This window comes from Hypomesus nipponensis, chromosome 12 (genome assembly GCF_054491055.1).
Source record: "Hypomesus nipponensis isolate SF chromosome 12, ASM5449105v1, whole genome shotgun sequence".
Classification (NCBI taxonomy): Eukaryota; Metazoa; Chordata; class Actinopteri; order Osmeriformes; family Osmeridae; genus Hypomesus; species Hypomesus nipponensis.
The window spans coordinates 3,472,989-3,492,258 of record NC_140372.1 but is presented as its reverse complement, the minus strand read 5'-3'; the positions used below and the strand labels follow the sequence as shown (position 1 = coordinate 3,492,258).

The 19,270-nt window shown below is 46.5% G+C and overlaps 1 protein-coding gene across 5 annotated transcripts; it reads right to left on the bottom strand.

Annotated features, from left to right (window-relative positions):
- Nucleotides 1-14,643: 14,643 nt before the first annotated feature.
- Nucleotides 14,644-19,250, bottom strand: stk16 (serine/threonine kinase 16). Of its 5 annotated transcripts, XR_014724789.1 has the most exons (10): nucleotides 18,938-19,250; nucleotides 18,393-18,514; nucleotides 17,945-18,164; nucleotides 17,495-17,628; nucleotides 16,626-16,746; nucleotides 16,299-16,394; nucleotides 15,814-15,935; nucleotides 15,266-15,435; nucleotides 15,031-15,132; nucleotides 14,644-14,958 (listed from the first exon to the last, which is right to left on the bottom strand). XR_014724789.1 is itself a non-coding variant. In XM_084668344.1 (9 exons), exons 2-8 carry the CDS (start codon nucleotides 18,506-18,508, stop codon nucleotides 15,297-15,299), a joined length of 948 nt encoding a protein of 315 aa, XP_084524470.1. In that variant the 5' UTR covers nucleotides 18,509-18,514; nucleotides 18,938-19,250; the 3' UTR covers nucleotides 14,644-15,132; nucleotides 15,266-15,296. The 5 variants fall into 5 exon arrangements, 2 of the variants coding, with proteins under 2 accessions (XP_084524470.1, XP_084524469.1); XR_014724787.1 differs by having other exon boundaries at nucleotides 15,031-15,435; XR_014724788.1 differs by lacking the exon at nucleotides 15,031-15,132 and having other exon boundaries at nucleotides 15,183-15,435.
- Between the last annotated feature and the right edge of the window lie 20 nt (nucleotides 19,251-19,270).

Here is a 19,270-nt window from a genome sequence, read left to right as displayed (position 1 = left end):
AATATAGTAGGCCTAGGTGATCGTATCGAATCCATCCATGAAAGGATTACACTAATGACATAAGATTTATATTTTAGTTTAGAATATTAACAACTTACTTCTTGTCAGTCCAAGGCTATACTAATGTAATTAAATTTTACGAGCGAGTATAACACATAAACCGTAAAAGTGATTAAGTGATTTAGCGTCGATAGCATAGACAAAAAACTATTTTATTTTGTTAAAAAGAAAATGTGTGATGAAATGAATATTGAAGGAACATTTTTTTGATTTTCTTGCAAGGTTTGAAAGCAGAATTATTGGGGTAAGCCTATTTTGACTATTTAGGCCCGCCCTTAGTAGCTTATAATAGCCTAGGCTATTTTACAGAACTCAAAGCATGGTAAATTGGACAACAATGTTATTGATGGGCAACACCTGCCTATGTATTTTACAGTGTTTTGCTAGTTACAGACTATCACTCCTCCTGAACTTTACGTGACACCTGCATTGTTGTGTTGCAGGTCACCTGGGTGAAGAGGGGGCACGATCTCGTGATCCACCTATTGTGTGTCACTAATTTAACAACTGCAATACAGCAAGCTAACATTGTCTCCACAAATGCTTGGAGGGGAACAAATGCAGGTGATTGTACTAACAAATGCCCAGGTGGTCCCCAAAGAGATAAACGAACAAATACGACATGCATCTAGGGGATTAGAAACCCCTCTTGTCTCCGTAGCAGTAAGTTTATGTAGCATACCTTATGTGTTGGATGAAAGACACAGCAAGGCAAATAACTATAAAACACATAAATAACAACATTTAGTCTACATTGAATGTATTTAATTGTCAAAGTCCTTGTTAGTATGACGACTTTGAATAACAGAAACGGGTTGGTCTGGTATGATGTTACTGCATTATGATGTTCAGAATTTAGTATTTTAGTTAAAAAATAAAAACAACAATTTTTCATTTTAAATAGACAAATATGGTGTGTTGTGCAGGCCTAACTAAATCGTCGTGCATATTTGAGAATATAATAGGTTGGTCTATAGGCCTATTAACTAAAGTAATGTTCTTATTAAGACGAACAAATCTGTAGCCTTACACAATGTGACTTGAATGTTGTATTACAAATATTGGCCTATGAAAGTCGAGAGATAAACAGCCCAATCCAAAGAGCTCTAAATTATCTCTCGAAGTGAAATTACGTCCGAGGAGATGAATACAGCGCTTAAATTGAGGATGCTTTCACGACGTGGCACGCGGTAGACTATGTGTGGTTATTGTTGTTGGGTCTGACCCCGAGAAGATTGGAACGATGACACGCACGGTGCCCGGCCCTCTTTTCCCTCCCCTCACCCCGCTCCCTATCACGCAGATTACCGCCTGTCGCCCGTTCTGATATAGAGCTAATTTGCTCCAGGGAAATCAGCTTGCGATGCCGAGTGCTTTTTGCCTATTCCTCCCAACCTCTTCCCCTCGCGCGTCGTTTCCTTGCTTTTATGATTTAAAAGTAATTTAAATAGCCGCGGCCGCGGGTAAATCCGTCATCCACACCCGGTGACAGAGGTGCACAAATTAAATTGAATCAATGCTCGAAATGGTGCTGCTGCCCCCGGTGTCAGGTCCCTTGGTTTAAGCACTTATAGAAAAGGTATAGGTGCACGGCGCGCGCCATACTCTCACCCATAAACACGAGGGGCCTTAGACTATACTGATCTCCAGGCCTGTGCCTCAGTTTAAGTTTTGTATGCTTTGCATGTGCCTGCATTGGCACCACTCCCCAGCGAAATTTTAATTTTGGGTCAAATTACAATATGTAGCCTAATTCCTGCGCAATTTGGATGTGAATCTTAAATACATTTTTTTGAGACTGTAATATTGTCAAATCTAACGATATTGCACGTTCCATGCATGTTCGTGACCAGAAAATGAATCGTAAGCACATCGGTTTTGAACACGTGACTGCTTACATAGATCAGATTTCGTTCATCTCGTGTTTGAATTTTGTTTCCTTTTCATAGGACTCTCAATCACTGAAGAGATGGCCTTAAACCCATTATCAGCAACAGATATATCTGTGTGTGTGTGTGTGCGCGTGTGTGTGTGTGTGTTGCAGGTTGACTGGTAGTTGTGACCTTGAGGACGGGTTGTTATTGACAGGTGTGGAATTGGTTAACAGAATTCCACAAGAGCAGGATTGGATAGTGGGTGCTTGGAAGATGTTAATCAAAAAGACAGAGTGTGTCCGTGTGTGTTTGCAGTATGTGTGTGTGTGTGTGAGTGAGTGAGTATGTGTGTGTGTGTGTGAGGAACCTGATACCAGATTACCTTTGCCCTCGTGTTTAGCACAGTCTTTACTTTTATGTAAGAAACGTAGCTGATCAGAGATCAGACCACCAGAACCAGACTTCAGTTGTCCACAAAAGGTTTCTCCCCTACTGAACTGTTTTCGATTCTTTGCTTTCACGCCCTCCCGCTCAGTTTCTGTTTGGTGTCTCTCTACCTCTCTTTCACACACACACACACACACACAGTTCTCTCACACAAGCAGATGTGTTTTTTGCACACATCGCACACGACACATACCATCTTACACACACCTAGCTCTTTGATAGTTTGACTAGACATGGCTCGTTGCACCCCTGCATTTGCAACTACAAAGTCAAAGTTTATCAATTAATTCTCCCCCAGTAAACTTTATCAGCAGGCGGGAGTTTACAGAACATTAAAGAGCTTATCAGTCATTATGGGCTTATTTTTCAATCATTACCACAGCTCTGGACTGATGAGGCCTGCCATATAAGTCTGGGTGCGTTCACCAGCCATGCATTCTCCCGACGTTAAGCACTGGAGCTGTCAACAACTTTATAGACTCCCACTAGGTCACTGCTCCTCCAAAGGTTTGTTCAACCTGCTGATAAGACGTCTGCCCTGCAGAAACATTCAGGAGCATTCAGAACAAAAACTTCTCAAATCCAGAAACATGTCGTTTTGTTTTTTTCTTTTTTTGCTAATTCATCTGAACATTTGAATTGTCGAGACATGATGGAAATGTTTCTTCCCATTGGCAATTCTTTGCTTTTCACAATATATGCTTCATGTTTCGGCTGCCCGCAATGTTTTTGGGGCTATCTTGTTGTTTATGATCATTGACCTATGCACTTTTGTAAAGCTCTCTCTTGGCAGTCACTTTGGATATAAGTGTCTGCTAAATGAATAAATGTAAAAACAACAAACTCACATTACTTTTGTGTATGTAAATGTTTATGTATGTTATGTTTTTTTGGATGTCCTGAACTTGAGACTCTATGATAACATTCCAGACATTTTTTTTTTTTTTGTCATTTAGCAGACGCTTTTATCCAGAGCGACTTACAGTAAGTACAGGGACATTCCCCCCAAGGCAAGTAGGGTGAAGTGCCTTGCCCAAGGACACAATGTCATTTGGCACGGCGGGGAATCGAAGGCCTTAACACCTTAGGTAAAGCGATCAATCGTACAGTGTTTGTAAAGGCTGGCACTGGTTCAATAGCTCCATAGAAACCAAACCACACTTGACACAAATCTGAGAATCCTGCAACTGGAACACTTCCTCAAATACTTCAACAAGTTCTTTACCTGAAACCTTACATAAAAGTTATACACCAGTGCAGTGTCGTCCCATCAACACCCTGGTAGTTTGTGTGTGTGTGTGTGTGTGTGTATGTGTGTGTGCAAATGAGAGAGAGATTTCTAGACTAAGTTCCCTCTGTCCTCGCCACCCCTCAGCCTGGCATCTCCTTGCCATCGAAGTGCTGATAAATGGTTTGGGTGCACAATGGTCTTTTTATGAAGTGAGAATCAGCCCTCCGTCTATCAGGTAATTAGTCTAATTCCCACACTGTTAGAGTCGCTAGATAAATCACCCTGATCTACGACGGACCTTGAGACCCTAATTAATGTTGTCTCATTAAGGAGATAAAGGTAATTTATTAGTTTCTCTCTTTCTCTCTCTTTTCTCTCGTTCCCCCGTCAGTTATTAACTAATATTGAGCCTTGTAGTGTGCCACACAGCCTCCAGGCCGTTGAAACTCTCTTTTTCTGACTCTATTTTTAAGAGAATCCTTTTCAACTGTGAGCTGGACAGCCAATATGATTGGATGGTGTTTAGTAACCATTCTAGAACTTAACTGTTTGGTCGTCACAGCAACTCAACAAAACCAGGCTCCAAACGAAGGGCTTGGCGATCACATGACGTAGACAGGAGAAACTAACGGTTTCCGAGCACACGTTTGTGGGAGGGGGGTGTGCGCCGAGTGTGCCTGCACACTGTCTAGCCTGCAGGCACCCTGCAGCATAACACCTGCCACCCATTATCCACGAAAAGACACAAAATAACACCTATCTGGTCATATAGTTTCAGATTCCACCCTCTTGTGTGCCGTTCCTTCCCCCCCCCCCCCCTCCCTCGTACCCCCCCCCCCTCCCTCGTACCCCCCCCCCCCCCTCCCTCGTACCCCTCCCACCCCTCCTACCTGCGCCTCCCACCCAACACCTTTGTCTAGCCTGGTCTCCCCTTGGCATGTGTGACAAAGGCTCCCTTACAACACAGTCAGCGACCGTGTTTGAAGTTTGTTTCTTTCATGGCCTTTTAATGGGTCCGTTCCAGCTAACAGCCCACTGTTTTACTGTCCCTGGTACAAGGGCCCCATTGTGCCCTGCCCAGGCAGCCAGCACAGTCATAATCGAGGCTTATCAAGGCTTATCAGACACAACAAGGCATCATTACTTTCACCTTGCTATCTCCCCAGCTCTCTACTGGCTGCATTATCTAACCACTTAACCAGGAGACAGAGGGCCATCAAGCTCTTTGAAGATCTCCGCTTTTTCCCATCCCTCTCTCTTTTTCTCTCTCGCAAAAAGTGTGCATGCAGGTGTGGCTGTGTTCTTTTTCAAACACACACACACACACAAGTGTACAACACACACAAGCAAACACACACACACACCCACATGCACTTCCACACCTGTCTCTCTGTCCCTCTCATCGGCCTGTTTTTCTCTCCGTCCTCGAGTCCAGCCGTATCTTAATCTCTCGTGTGACATTTCATATTGCCGCTAATTGCCGCTCTCGAGGTGGAGGTTATTGCCTGTGATAGTGGAGCTGTCATGGCAGCCATTCATGTATGACCGCTGAGGAAATCGCTTGTGGTCATTAACACATAGTTAACGCTCTTATTGCCCAATTTACCTCTTAACAGTAACCAAAGGTTACTTAGGGAGTAATGAGACAGAGAGAAAGAGAGAGAGCGCGAGAGAGACTGAGATTGTGAGCCAAAAGACAGATAGGTTAAAAAAAATCTGGCTACTAGTAACATGTATGTCTACAACTATCAATACTGAGGGACCCTAAGACAGCTGGTTGTCTTGAGGTTAAACAGCCACACACATACACACACAAACACACACACAAGTACAAACAACAATCTGACAGAACGAACCCTCCCAGGGGACAATGAATACGCCGCTGAGTGGCTTCTTTCTTCCATTGTTGCAGTCTAAAGATGAGGGCGGGAGGACAGCCTAATACAAGGAAGAAGGCGTGGACGTGACCCTCGAACGACACCAGGGGTGACGGCTGAGACCCCACGACACAACAAAAGCAACTGGTCGAGCGTGTGTGTGGGCGGGACCTTGGCTTTAATGTCCTGAAACCCGAAACAGAAGCACGACACACACACACAGACACACACAGACACACACACAGACACACATACCCACACAGACTTGTCTAAGGAGTTGAGAGGGCCAGTCATGGGCATCTGTTCAGTCAGCCCTAATCTACAAAAGCTGGCAAACAAAGTGTTTGCTGTAGTTTGGGATACTTTTGAAGTAATTTTTATGTATTGCCCAGTACAACATCCTACATTCCTGATCATAGACAAACAATGAATAGAGAATTCATTGTTCCAGAGAATTTAGGGTCAAGAGGACCCTTGTCTCAATGGGAGTTAAACAAACATATTCTTTACTAGTCAGTTCTTTAATTCAGAGTGACCAGTCTGATTATCTAACTAATATTATGACCAAACTTCCTTGATCTCATTAGATATCCAAAAGTACAGTGACAGTAATAGCAGGGAAAAATCTAAAGAATAATCCATTGGTTTGTCAATAAGCAAATTGAGCACCATTACGTTTTGCCGATCTATGAAACTGTGAGAAGTATATCAGGGGCTTGTCAATTTTCCTGGTGGTCTTGGATTGATTAAAGTGTCACCGTATAGACGTTTTGACATGCTGACACGAGGTCACTTGGGCTACTAGGCCCCCTGGAGATCCTGACCAAAGTCGCAATGGACACGAACGTCCTTAAGAATCTAACGACAATGAAACAGTTGCACTTGAGTAAACAAACTGTTGCACTTGAAGCTGTTTCTCTGTGTTTGGAGAGGATTGTTTTAAACGATTTCGCGATGTGTGCGATGTGAAACACCAGTCGTGTTCATCTGAATAAGGATTGGTTCTTGAATACAACCAGACACGCATGATTAATTACAAGTCTGAAATGTGTGTCCTCCCATTCCAATCGTCTGAATTAATTAACCCTTCACTTAGACTGTCCGTCTGTGCGTGGGCGTATGTATGTCTGGAACATTACGATGGTCCATTGCTCTTTACACATCTGTTTACATTTCCCCTTATGTTCATCCTACATCCTCCTCTCCCTCCCCGCGCCAGAAGAACCTGTTCGGAAGGTGAAAGGTCAGTCAGCTCATCATTCTCAGTCCTGTTGCCTAATTGGCTTGGATCCGTCATCCCGCCCCCTGTCTTGACCTGTCTAATCAGAGTTTTCCGCTAAATGTGTGCAACAAGACAAGTAGCCGCACATAGTCGCACATAGTCAGTGGGCTATGTGTGTTTTGTGTGTGGAAGGTGTCGAGGTCGCGTCAGGTGTTCTTCCCATCTATCTTGACCTATCAGGACAATCCAATGAGTTTCAAAGTTATGTGCAAGTGCAACTATATTTGTCACCTCCTTCATAGACGGCGGGCGGGTGTTCTGTTACAAATCCGACACAGGAAATATTTTGTTTGGTCCTGCGGTGCCAGGGCAGGACTGACCGGGAGTGAGCTAACCGAAGAATTAGCAGTCAGATAATTGGACGTTCTGTCAGAGGTGGTGACAAGCTGAAAGGCTGCTGCTGTCGGAGGCTGATTCATGGCGTCGTCCTAGTTCACACCGCCCCCCGACACCAAACTTCATTCGTTAATTAGAACTCTACTACTCCCTCCGCCCCCGCTAACGGTTTTTTCGCCCTTTCTCCCTTACTCTTACGTGTCCTTTCATACCTTCCGTCTCTGTACTTGTCTTACTCTCTTCTTCGCATTCTTTCTAAATTTAGCATATATTTCTCACACAGTTTTCGTTCTCTATTCCCCTCCACCCAACCCTCTTCCCCCACCCTCTACCACCCTTGCAGTGTGACCGGCTGCGTGGCTGCGGTGACAATGCAGCATTATGGAAATAAATTGTTCCATTAGGCGCATTGTACTCTGTCGTCAGGGCGACCACTGGGGGTTATTAATGGCCCGGTCCTCCGCTTTGATTAGGACCGAAGATTTATGAAGAAACTAAGGCACAAGTGGCATGTCACCCTTCTGCACACAAACACACACACACAAAGACACACATAAAGACACACACACAGGAGTCATCTTGGTGAAGGTCACTAGAGCAGGAGATGTTTTGCATCATCATTCGGCCTTTGAAAAAAAGTCTCTTTTTCTTTCTATCCACCCCCCCTCTCTTTGTCACTCTCTCTCACACACACACACACACAATATTAACTCATCATGGCCAAAACAAAGACCTTAACCTCTCAGCCCTTATAGCAATACAACATCAAAGCCAGAGACTCCATAATGGGTACCACTACATGTCTGAAGACTGTGTGTGTGTGTGTGTGTGTGTGTGTGAGAGAGAGAGAGGGTGGGGGGGGGGGCTGCTGGCAGATGTAGCCATTCCAAGCTAATGGAGATGCTAGTTTCAATTTTACATTCAGTCACCAGATGTCACAGCACTGGGCCTAGCTCGTTAACGCCTCTGACCAATCAGAGACTTAACGAGCACTCGTTAGGATCTCTTTCAATTACAGTGTTACAGGATGACCCTAGTGGACCAGGTAAATTGTGAAGTGTGTGTGTGTTTGCATGTGTGGTCCTGTGTTGACCACACAGCTACATAGTAGGATTCCCTGCATGAGTGAATATGTGACTAAAATGAAAATGGCTCTGTTTGTGTTAACATTTTGAAACGTGTGTGTGACTACTTTTGTGATTCTTAAGTGGACAGGCATGTTATTTGTATGTCTTGTGTGTGTGTGTATGGTGGGGGGGGGGGGGGGGAGGCAGTGGAGAAGCAGAGAGGCAGCAAACAGGCGGTGCATTTGTGAGTGTGTTTTTTCCCCCCGGCAGATCCCATTTATCAGGCCAGTTAACCCCTGGCAGCAGGTTGTAATGTGAAGCAGGGGACCAGGCCGAGAGGCAGCCACTTGCTCTAATTAAACCCCCACAGAGGTAGCCCCTCCCTGGGCCTGGGAGGCAGAGAGTCCCCCCTCTCCTGGATCCCCCACTTCTGCTCTGTCAACCCACACGGCAAGGAGGGAGGGAGGCTGAGGGGTGCGATGGATCTCAGAGCCATTACCTTCTCCTTAGGGGTCTGTTTACATCTGGGAGGGAGGTGGGGAAAAAGAGAAAGAAAGAAAGACAGATTTGAATTCGACATTATGTCTTTTATGTTCCTCGTTGTCATTTGTTAGTGATAGAAATTTCACAATCACACAATCTAAAGTTCAAAACAGGATAAAAATAAACAGTGAAGAGTACTTTATCTACATGTATACTTTGACCAACAGAACAGTAACACCTCAAATTAATCTAGAAGAAAAGGAAACCTTCTGACGTCGGAAAAGCTCAACCCAACTAACCACACTCACCTGACAGCGATTCATGTTCAAAACGCAAACATAAACTAATCTTATTTGCTTTGGGCCAAGCGTCCGGCCTAATTGAAATGTGATGGTGTTCTTTACCCTCTCCAAGAACTTCAGAGTATTTGCCAAGAAGTTAACCTCTCCTGGCCCAGGTTTTTTTCCCTGTGAGTGATGGAGTATCTTAAAGCTGACTTTGACTCTGGCGTACGTTTCCTCCCCTCCACCTGCTAACGACCGTCATGAATGCAGGCCTTGTTCCCGTTGACGGAGTCTTCTGAGAGTGTTTGCCTAGGTGCCGTGCCACAGCGTCGGGGGGGATCTCCGGGTTCAAAGGCGGCTTCGACAGCCTGGACGATCGATCTGAGTGACAGCGCCGAGGCAGAAGGCCTTTGGGCGGAGGCCTCTGGGCGGAGGCCTTTGGGCGGTGCTTCTCCAAACCTTGTTCTCCAAAGTCCAGCCTCTCACAGATGTTGTGCAGTTTTTACGGGAAAAAACTCAACTGTACTCCATACCTCATGTTCTTATATACGTTTGGAACTCCTTTTCCTCTCTGTATATCTAAATGTCACTATGCTGTCTTTGTGTATTTGAGAGTGTGTGTGTGTGTGTGTGCGAACACTGAGCCACACGTCAACATCTCATTTATGTAATGGCTACACATTTATCGCAAGCGAAATGTGATTGACAGGTGGAAATGACATCACTAACATTTCAACGCCCATCCCGCTTCACTCTAAGTAATACGTCCAGAGTGATGTTTTCCTCCAAACATTTTTTCTCTCATCTACCACATCTTCTCATCCCTCCACCCCCTCTCTCTCAAACACACACCTGTGCTCTCTCTGATATCCCCCCCCCCCCCAAGTCTCTCTACCCACCTGTCCCCTCTATACTCTCTTTCCTTAGCTTTCAACTGTCCCAGCAGCCTTACAGTGTCACTGCACTATCCAATTGGCATAATTGAGCCAGGTCAGGTGATATGGAGACCCATAACAATCAATAGAGGTTAAATAAAAAACTGCTCTCTGTTATTACCTCAGTCCTCTGCAGCGTCAATCTCACCAAACACACACACACAAGTTAAGGACACGCGCATGCATGGATAGTTTACATGTTTCTAATACGAATGCATTACATGTAAAACACATCCAAACCAGATAATCCATAAGACAAACACACACAGGCAGACACACACAAGCAGACACACACAGGCAGACACACACAGGCAGACACACACGGGCAAACATACACAGGCAGACACACACACTTGCACTTACAAATAGGGAAATTGCGATGTTTCAGACATAAAACTCTCAAAGTATAGAGACACATTCTGTAATACTCCCTCTCGCTCTCACACACACACACACACACACACACACACACGCACACACAGTTACCTGTCATACCTGTGCTAGGGCCGGAGTGGAGGATGCCAGCTGTGCTAGCTGTGCTGAAGTGATGACAGGCTGTGAGAAGGAGAAGCTGGTCAGCAGTATGAGAGACAGATGAGTCCAGGCTGACAGCCTGCCACTCTTCCCCCCGCACCATCTCATCAGCATGACACAGCTGTCACAGCCCTATTTCAGGAAAATTAAACAGCCTTACGGTAAACCAGCCTGCTCGGGCGGGGCCAGGGTGTGGTGTGTGTGTGTGTGGTGTTTGTGGTGTGTGTGTGTTAAGGTATGTGGTTGAAAGCGTATGCACATGCATCAACGATGTTGTTCGTGAGTGACTTGCAAGCATCTGCAACTGCTATAAAAGCTTGTTTTGACAGTAGCCACAACCTTCTGCTTTGGCACAGGTATTTGTTTTTTTTTGTTTTTTGCAGGTGTGTGCGTACAAGTGTGTGTCAGACAGAGCCTCTGCCTAACAGCCTGAGCTGCACAGATGGACTCACTCACACCACCCCCCCTCCTCTCCTCCCCCCTCTCCTCTTTGCCTAAGCACCATCTTCTCCCTTTGACATGGTAATAGCTCCAAATTGATGAAGACATTTCACTCATTCAGCGACAACTCCCTGACAAGCTACGCAAACACTCCCCCTCCCGCCCCCTCCGTCCATCAATCACCAGGCCCCGCCCCTTGCCTGCTGCCCTCAACGCCGCTGTTTAATCAGCTAATTGGCTCTCCCTCCTCTGTCGCCCCTAACGACTGCGGCAATGCTGGATTATCTCGTCATCCCGTTTTCCTAATCTGCGTTAATGGTCTGCTCATCCACCAATTAGTAAACGGCGCTCTGTCCCCTGGGAGTGAGACAGTGGTGTGCTGCCGTCTTGAGAATTTAGATCGTCTCGTGATATGTAATCCGAGGATGGTGTTATTTAACGCGTCACGTGAAACTCCTAGAAAGTGGCTGTGATCTAAAGGTTCTGCTAGGTTCGTCACAAGAGCTCGCATTTTTTTTTCTTCGCAAATTTGAGTGGGGAACTTGTCACAAGCTCCAAGGGGCCTCCAACTGTAGGTCCCCCCAAAAGACCTAAACTGCACATCCATTCTGAATGATCATAAACAGAAACTACCAGGTAGGGTGAATTCGGGTAATCTGGGACATTGGGTAATGTGGGACAACTTCAGAGCATTTTGTTCCCTGCTATGACAATGTCTAGTCCACAGAACTATAGGTTTAACATGGATGTTATGTGACTGAAATAAAAAACGTGATTGGTGTGGTGTCATAGAAAGGGGCAGGGCACTAGTCAATCAGGAAGCTCCTTTGAGAAAATGCAAGCAACAAAAAAATGCACGTTGGTTTACTCCCTCCCTGTGTGCTTGTGTGTGTTCGCGCGCGGACGTTCGCCCTCTTTGCCCGTTTATGCCACTTTCCTGCCTAGATCAGCACATTACGTGCCGCCGGTAAAAGAGTTGTGATGCCTTTAAAAGCATCAATAACACCCAACCTGCGCTGACCCTGTGACAAATAAAAAACTATCGATCCTTCGCACCCCCCGCTTCCCCCACCTCCACCTCCACCTCCCCTCCCCAAAAGAGACTTATTGTTGGGCCCCACTCTCCTCTAATCACTTTGCACACCAGCCAAGAGCCTAAATAAAGAAAAGATAAATAAAAAAGTCCGTGTGCCAACGTGTTGCTCTCACCTTTGCAGATGAAATTACCCGAAAAGCTGTTACAAATCAATATAATCAATGCAATCAGCTAACTGACATAGGCAATCTCCTGCCAGTCAGTAAAATACCCCCGGTGGAGATCTTTCAATCTCCAGCACCGTAATTGCCCCCCGAGGGCGACGTTACCGCGTAGCATTTTGTATACTTAATTAAATTAGCGTTCGTAGCGGACAGGGTAGGTTGCCAGGTTTCACGGAGAAAGTGTTGGCATTCCGCCAGTAATTAAGGCAATACCTTTCTTGATTACGCCAATCCCCTTTAATGAACTCATTATGCATTTTAACCCAAACAGTCCCCCGGAATTAATGAGCAGGCAAAGAGCAGCTCTTTGAAAAAAATAAAATAAATAAACTCCTCGGTGATAAGTGGTGATCATAACTCAACCACTCAACGGGGCGAATGTAATGTTTGAGGGTTTTTTTTCTCCTGTTGTGGCACGCGGACCCACTGGGTCCCGACTGCATCTGAGGGTTCAGAATCCAGAATGTTGTTTTAAAAGGACACCGTCTGAAAGAAATATCTGTGTCTTAAAATTAATCGTGGGTACAGGGAAGTCATCTGATTTCATTGATGACCAAATTCATTTTGTGTTCGTAAAAAAAAAAAAATCTGATATGAAAGCGTATCATTTATCTTGCTAAACGAATGCGCGCACACACACGCAGGTAATGATTTAGAGAGACCTGGGAGCACTGCAAGGTGGGAGCAGCTTAAAACTGACCCATAATGTTCGGCTAATTAAATAATTCACTAATTGATTCACCGCCAAATCAATAAAGCGCACCAATGGTTTATGATTTGAGAGCCAGTGAATAGCCGAGTTATTACCTATGGTTGCTGGCATACACAAGGAAATACACCTACAGCAAGTGCGAACACAAACACACCAATTAACTGCTACGGCAAAATCCGAGACTTCCAACCCATTCCCCACCGACACACACTTCTGATAGCCTATCTCGTTTACTGACTGACAATTGGAAAACAGGGGAATTGGGTGTTAAAATGGCAGCCTGCATTGCTGTGACCTTGCGCTTGTATAGCATGACATCATTTCAGCCCCTCACAGCCACATGATGAACATAAAGGTGGGAAGACGACAGGGCTGTGTGTGTGTGTGTGTGACAGAGACGAGAGTGAGGGCTAAACCCATAAACATAGTGTCTGCATAATGAATTTGCTCTCAGGGGAGTCTGGGACATGGGTGGGCCTGGAGAAGGAGGTTGTAGTTGGAGAAAATGTTAATTAAAGCCTAATGAATCCCTATATTGTAGTGTGTGTGCGTGGTGGGTGGGTGGGGTGTCGCGGCACTGTTTGTGTGTGTGTGTGTGTACAAAGCCTTCCAGTGTGTGTTCGATTTTCCCTTTCTAAGTATAGCACATTCTGTTTATGATCGCCACGGCGTGTGCGTATGTGGTAAGGTTGGGGTCACCTGAGATTGATTAGGACAAAGAGTGAAGTATGATATCAGTTAACCTCCAAGACCCCCGCAGCAGTAAATACAACCACCTAAACAGTTTCTGATAATTGTTTTATATATTCTAGACCACACACACACACAGACACACAGACACCCTCACAGATGGGATGAGTGGGAGTGACGAATCCTTGGACTGAGTTGCTGGTGCCACCTTCTGGACAAAGCCGATATGACTCTCTTCCTCCTAAATCATTAACAACCTCACAAATAATTCTCAAACATGGCAGGAATCTTGGAATGTTGTATTTATTTATAAATTGTTTCATGATATATTTGTGTGATGCAGTTAGCTTCATGTTGACAGGAAGCTGGTCTTTACAGTCATCACCACAAGTCGGCAAATGATGCTAGAAGCAAGTCATTCAAATGGCTAAAAACAGCTTCCTTCCTGAAGATTCATTCTGTTCTGGGCTATTTGACATGATCAGTGTGTGGTATGTTACATTTATCAATGATCCATTGAACAAACACGCAAATACCCTTTTTAAGTGAAAACCAAAGACAGGTTCAACAAGCCATTTGCAGTCTTGCAACAGTCAACCATTTCCAATAGAACACGTTAAAATAACACAAAATCAAGATTACCTTCATATAACTAAAACCTGAACCGGGCAGGGGAAAATAAATAATAAAGGCATACTCATGTAACTGACGGAAGGAAAAAAAAAAAAACTGCACGACTCAAAATCAATCCCAATAACAGTTAACAAAACTCATTCAAAAGTTAACTGTCATATCTGGGCTCTCCAACAGGGCAGAGGCATCCTATGACGTTTTTCCCTTTTCATGGTAAATGTTCAAAAACAACAATCATCTTCCCGCTGTCCCCGAGCGCTCCTTCCGTTCATGCTGTGCGCAACCAGTTTCTATGACGACCCACAGGGAGCCGATTGGACGTTGTCTCCGACGAGCCCTTCCTCTCACAGCAGCAGCTGGCCGCGGCGTGCGTTTGACAGGCAAGCGGTGGAGTGTCGCACGCGTCGCACATCGCTTGGTGACGGGTGCTCACGCCTCACTGTGTTCTACACTGCAGCATTTGGGTTGTGGGCGGGGGGGGGGGGGAGGGGGTGAGGGCGGGGGGTGAGGGCGGGGGGTGAGGGCAGGGAAGGACCCCTGAGCTGCCCAAAACAGAGGCGTCTTGGAGGGAAGGTAGCAGGGACAAGCCCAGAGGGGCCTAGGTCCAACTTAAGGGCTGTCCAAACTAGGAGGGGGTTAAGAGGTGTCCAAGCATTGTCCTGGGCAGCCCTGCTACCAGGGCCTCCGGGATGTACGCACACGTGTCGGAAAAAGAACAGATTTGAGCAAAGACGGAGGACGCTGCCCTCTGCTTCTCAAGCCAGTCATGGTTCCATCACCGTTTTGCTTTAACCCATCAGACTCCTAGAGATCTGGTACACACACAGAGGTAGAGCCAACAAACACCAGGTTGTAAATGAGCGATGTGTTCTTAACTGATGTACCTGGTTGATAAATAGAAGAACCAGCAGCAGACCAGGTGGACAGAGGGGTCCTGGTCCTGTCCCTGGTCAGGTGGGGTGCAGCAAAGGGCAAACTCGAGGCACCTACAACATACGCAAACATTCCTCCAATCAACAATCAGGAGGAAATTCACCTCCTGATACAATCCGTTTTGTTTTTTTATCCCAGTTTTTTTTTTCTCCTCGCAACAAAGCAGCCGCCATGTCAAAGGCCCACTTTCTCCATCAGCGCCGCATCTCCAGGAGCGTCAGACCATGTTGGTCTGGGTGGTGGGGCTGCGGGCCAGGAGGTCGTGGACCTGGTCCAGCACCCAGTTGATGTCGGGTCTCTCCTGGGGGTTGGAGACCAGGATGGAGCTCAGCAGCATCTGCAGGCCCTCGGAGTAACTGGAAATCAAAACACATTTTGTTTAAACACATTTGTTTCTTCCATTTTGTCTCCCGTTGGGAGTTTTTCCTTGTCTTCCTTGAGGGTTTAGGTTGGTTGAGGGGCAGTTCTATGGGCGTATGTGAAGCCCTCTGTGACATGCTTGCGTGTAAAAAGGGCTATACAAATACATTTGATTTTGATTTGGTTTGTTATAAAGTTCTGCGTTACGTAAGAGCACAGTTTGGAACCTCCCTGGAACTGATATCTACTAGTGTGGCTTTCCAGTGAGAACTTGGTGCTACTTTGAATCTTCGGAAAATCACAGAAATCCCCAAAAGGGATGCTATGACTAGCATTTGTTGAAATAGTAAATAGCAGCTGCCCAGTCGTCTGACCTGCAAGACTGAGGGATGTGGATGGGATTCTGGACAGCCAGTGCCACACTATCCCCCTTCTGGAAAATCAGATCATAAGGTCCCTCTAGCATCATCATACAATACAGCACACAACCTAGGGACTGGGAGAGGGGAGGGGAGGAAGAGAGAAAAAGAGAGTCAGTTCTCTGCCCCAAGACACACTCTTATTGCAGTAGATTTATAATCAGTGAACATGCGCCACAGACGTTCTACCCTGACCTCAAAAAGTGGCTAGTTCTATGTTCTAGTTTGACACACCCTCATTTTTGTTATCACTGCACACAGAATCTAATCTAATCTCGATGTCAAAGAACAAGCTGGAAATGACCCAGTTATCCCATAGGCAAACAGGTGCCCAATGTACTAAACACACACATTTGGTATATATACAGTCAGCATACACACACACACACACACACACACTCATATTGTAGTTGAGGCGTGATGCTTTAAGGCTGGCTCACCCAGATGTCGGTGCGCTCGTCGATGATGCAGTGGCTGTCCACGTTGAAGAGCTCCGGAGCCCTGTAGGAGATGGTGCACCTCTGGGCCGCCCAGTCCTACAGAAGCAAGACGCCCGCGGTGGGAAAGGAGCAGGGCCAAGGAGACAGAAGATTTTTTTTTTAAGAAAGAAGAGATTTGTATATGTGTGTGTGTGTGTGGGGGGGGGGAATAGAAAGACAATGTAGAATTCAGCTTGAATACTAAACAAAAACATAATTTACAACCTCTTGGTGGGCCTGTTGCCGGGGTCCTGGCTGCGTTGCCGTGAGAGGAGGCATTGGTCTCACCTGAACAGTCATGGCTTCTCTGGTCCCGCGGACCTCTATCCTGGATCGGTTCATGGAGCCCAGGTCCATCAGCAAGGGGCGGTCCTCCTCCTCAAGGAGAACGTTGGTGGGCTTCAGGTCCCTGGAATACAGAGGCCAAAGACTTTGTCAAATGTGCCTGTGTGTGGTGAAAGCGGACTACACCTTTGATAAGGTTCCACCAAACCTCTCTAACCTCACCGAACATCAACATAACTTGAGTGCCACAACTTCTGTGGTGGTCGTGAGAGCTGTGGGGGAAGAGTGGATGTGAGGGGAGAGATGCCTGAACCTGTGGTGGATGTGAGGGGAGAGAGGCCTGAACCTGTGGTGGATGTGAGGGGAGAGAGGCCTGTACCTGTGGTGGATGTGAGGGGAGAGAGGCCTGAACCTGTGGTGGATGTGAGGGGAGAGGCCTGAACCTGTGGTGGATGTGAGGGGAGAGAGGCCTGAACCTGTGGTGGATGTGAGGGGAGAGAGGCCTGAACCTGTGGTGGATGTGAAGGGAGAGAGGCCTGAACCTGTGGTGGATGTGAGGGGAGAGAGGCCTGAACCTGTGGTGGATGTGAGGGGAGAGAGGCCTGTACCTGTGGTGGATGTGAGGGGAGAGAGGCCTGAACCTGTGGTGGATGTGAGGGGAGAGAGGCCTGAACCTGTGGTGGATGTGAGGGGAGAGGCCTGTACCTGTGGTGGATGTGAGGGGAGAGAGGCCTGAACCTGTGGTGGATGTGAGGGGAGAGAGGCCTGAACCTGTGGTGGATGTGAGGGGAGAGAGGCCTGAACCTGTGGTGGATTTGAGGGGAGAGAGGCCTGAACCTGTGGTGGATGTGAGGGGAGAGAGGCCTGCATACCTGTGTGCGTAGCCTCGGTCATGCATGGCCTTGAGGCCCGAACAGATGCCCTGCAGGATGCGAAGGACCCGTCTCTCTGCCATCACGCTGCCCTTGTCTCTCAGCTTCTCCAGCACAGACCACAGGCTACCTTTCTGCATGACACACACACACACACAGTGAGGAATCAAAGGAGCATGTATTTCCCACTCTGTGTCCGTTTCAAGTAGAGAGTGTGCGTTTGTGTGTATGACAGTGTGTGTGTGTGTGTGTGTGTGAGCGAGAGCGTGTGTGAGAGCATGTGTGTGTGTGTGTGTGTGTGTGAGAGATAGCGTGTGTGTATGTGAGCATGTGTGTTTGAGCGTGTGTACGTGTGAGCGTGCATGTGTGAGAGCGTGTGTATGTGTAAGAGGATGCGTGTGTGGGTGCTTGTGTGTGTGAAAGCATGTGTGCGTTATCCAAACAACTGACGCTGATGTACGGTAGCAGTAACCAGGCCTCGCTCTTCCCGCCTCGCTCCACGAAGGTGTGCGCCGTCAGAGACAGGATGTTGGGGTGGTTGAACAGGCGGTGCATGTCCACCTCCGTCTGAGCTTCCTGGCGCCCTTCGCGGTCGTGGCACAGGATCCGCTTCAGGGCGTAGAAGTGGCCGTCCTGCACCCCCTCCACCAGGTCCACATAGCTGAACCCACTGTGGTGCAGGTGGGGAGTACAAAGTGAGAGTTAAGGGGTGAGAGTGGTTGTGTCAACCAGTATAATACAGGAAGTACATTGACATTGGAAGACAGTTCACTTATGAACTAGGCTGCCACGTCTATCGTATTTATATTTACATGTATTTATTTGGCAGACGCTTTTATCCAAAGCGACTTCCAAGAGAGAGCTTCACAAGTAGTTAACATAATACAGACATTCCTACCCCTCATCTAGCTTCTGGATGAAGTAGTATCGCTTGTTGTCGATGGTGAGGGAACCGCGGGAGCAGATACAAAGGGCCTGACCCATCCTCTCTGGCACATGTCTCAACATATACATACACACCTATAGGGAAAGGGTAATCAAGCATAAAAAGTTCTTCTGTGTACTGCACTTTAAGCCAAGCGAGTTCATGTTTTTGGTGCAACGCATGAGCTTGCGATCGGGTAAAGGTCATTGGTTGCATTCATCTACATTAGCTAACTACCTGTCCCCGCCGTAGCTAGCCGGACCGGTTGGCTTTTCCCTGGCTCTCTTCGTTGACGTCACATTAGTGTAACTATTAGCTATTATTAGTGTAACTATAGGTTTTGAGCTAGCACCGCACTAGGTCCACAATTTACTAGGTTGAGCTGTAACGCTAGCGCCACGTAGTAGAATGTCGCAGCGAACTAGACAGACACGTACATCTTGGATTGCTAAACATACACACATAGCTACTCCAATCATAATTGTTAAAATGTTATTTTACCAGTGTGCTGAAATTACCTGGTTTATCTATATGCGTCTTTCATGCGTCTTCGTTGGGTTTTCCTGTCGCCTCACTTCCGTGTACATGTTAAACGTAATGGTGACGTTACGTACAGACCACGCCCGTTCGACAATTTTCAAAGCGAACACCAACATTCAGTTTTATTTGGTCGTTTGAGTAAGTAAAATGGCAATTCGGGTGCGAATGGTTCAAAGGTTTTACTTCTACGTTGTCTTTAATAGGTTAACTAACTGTTCTATGACAACTACTACTTTATAGTAGTTACTTTATTCTAATTTGCCTGCATCAGCTTACAAATTCAGGTGATAGTGAGAGCATTGTTTTTCTCG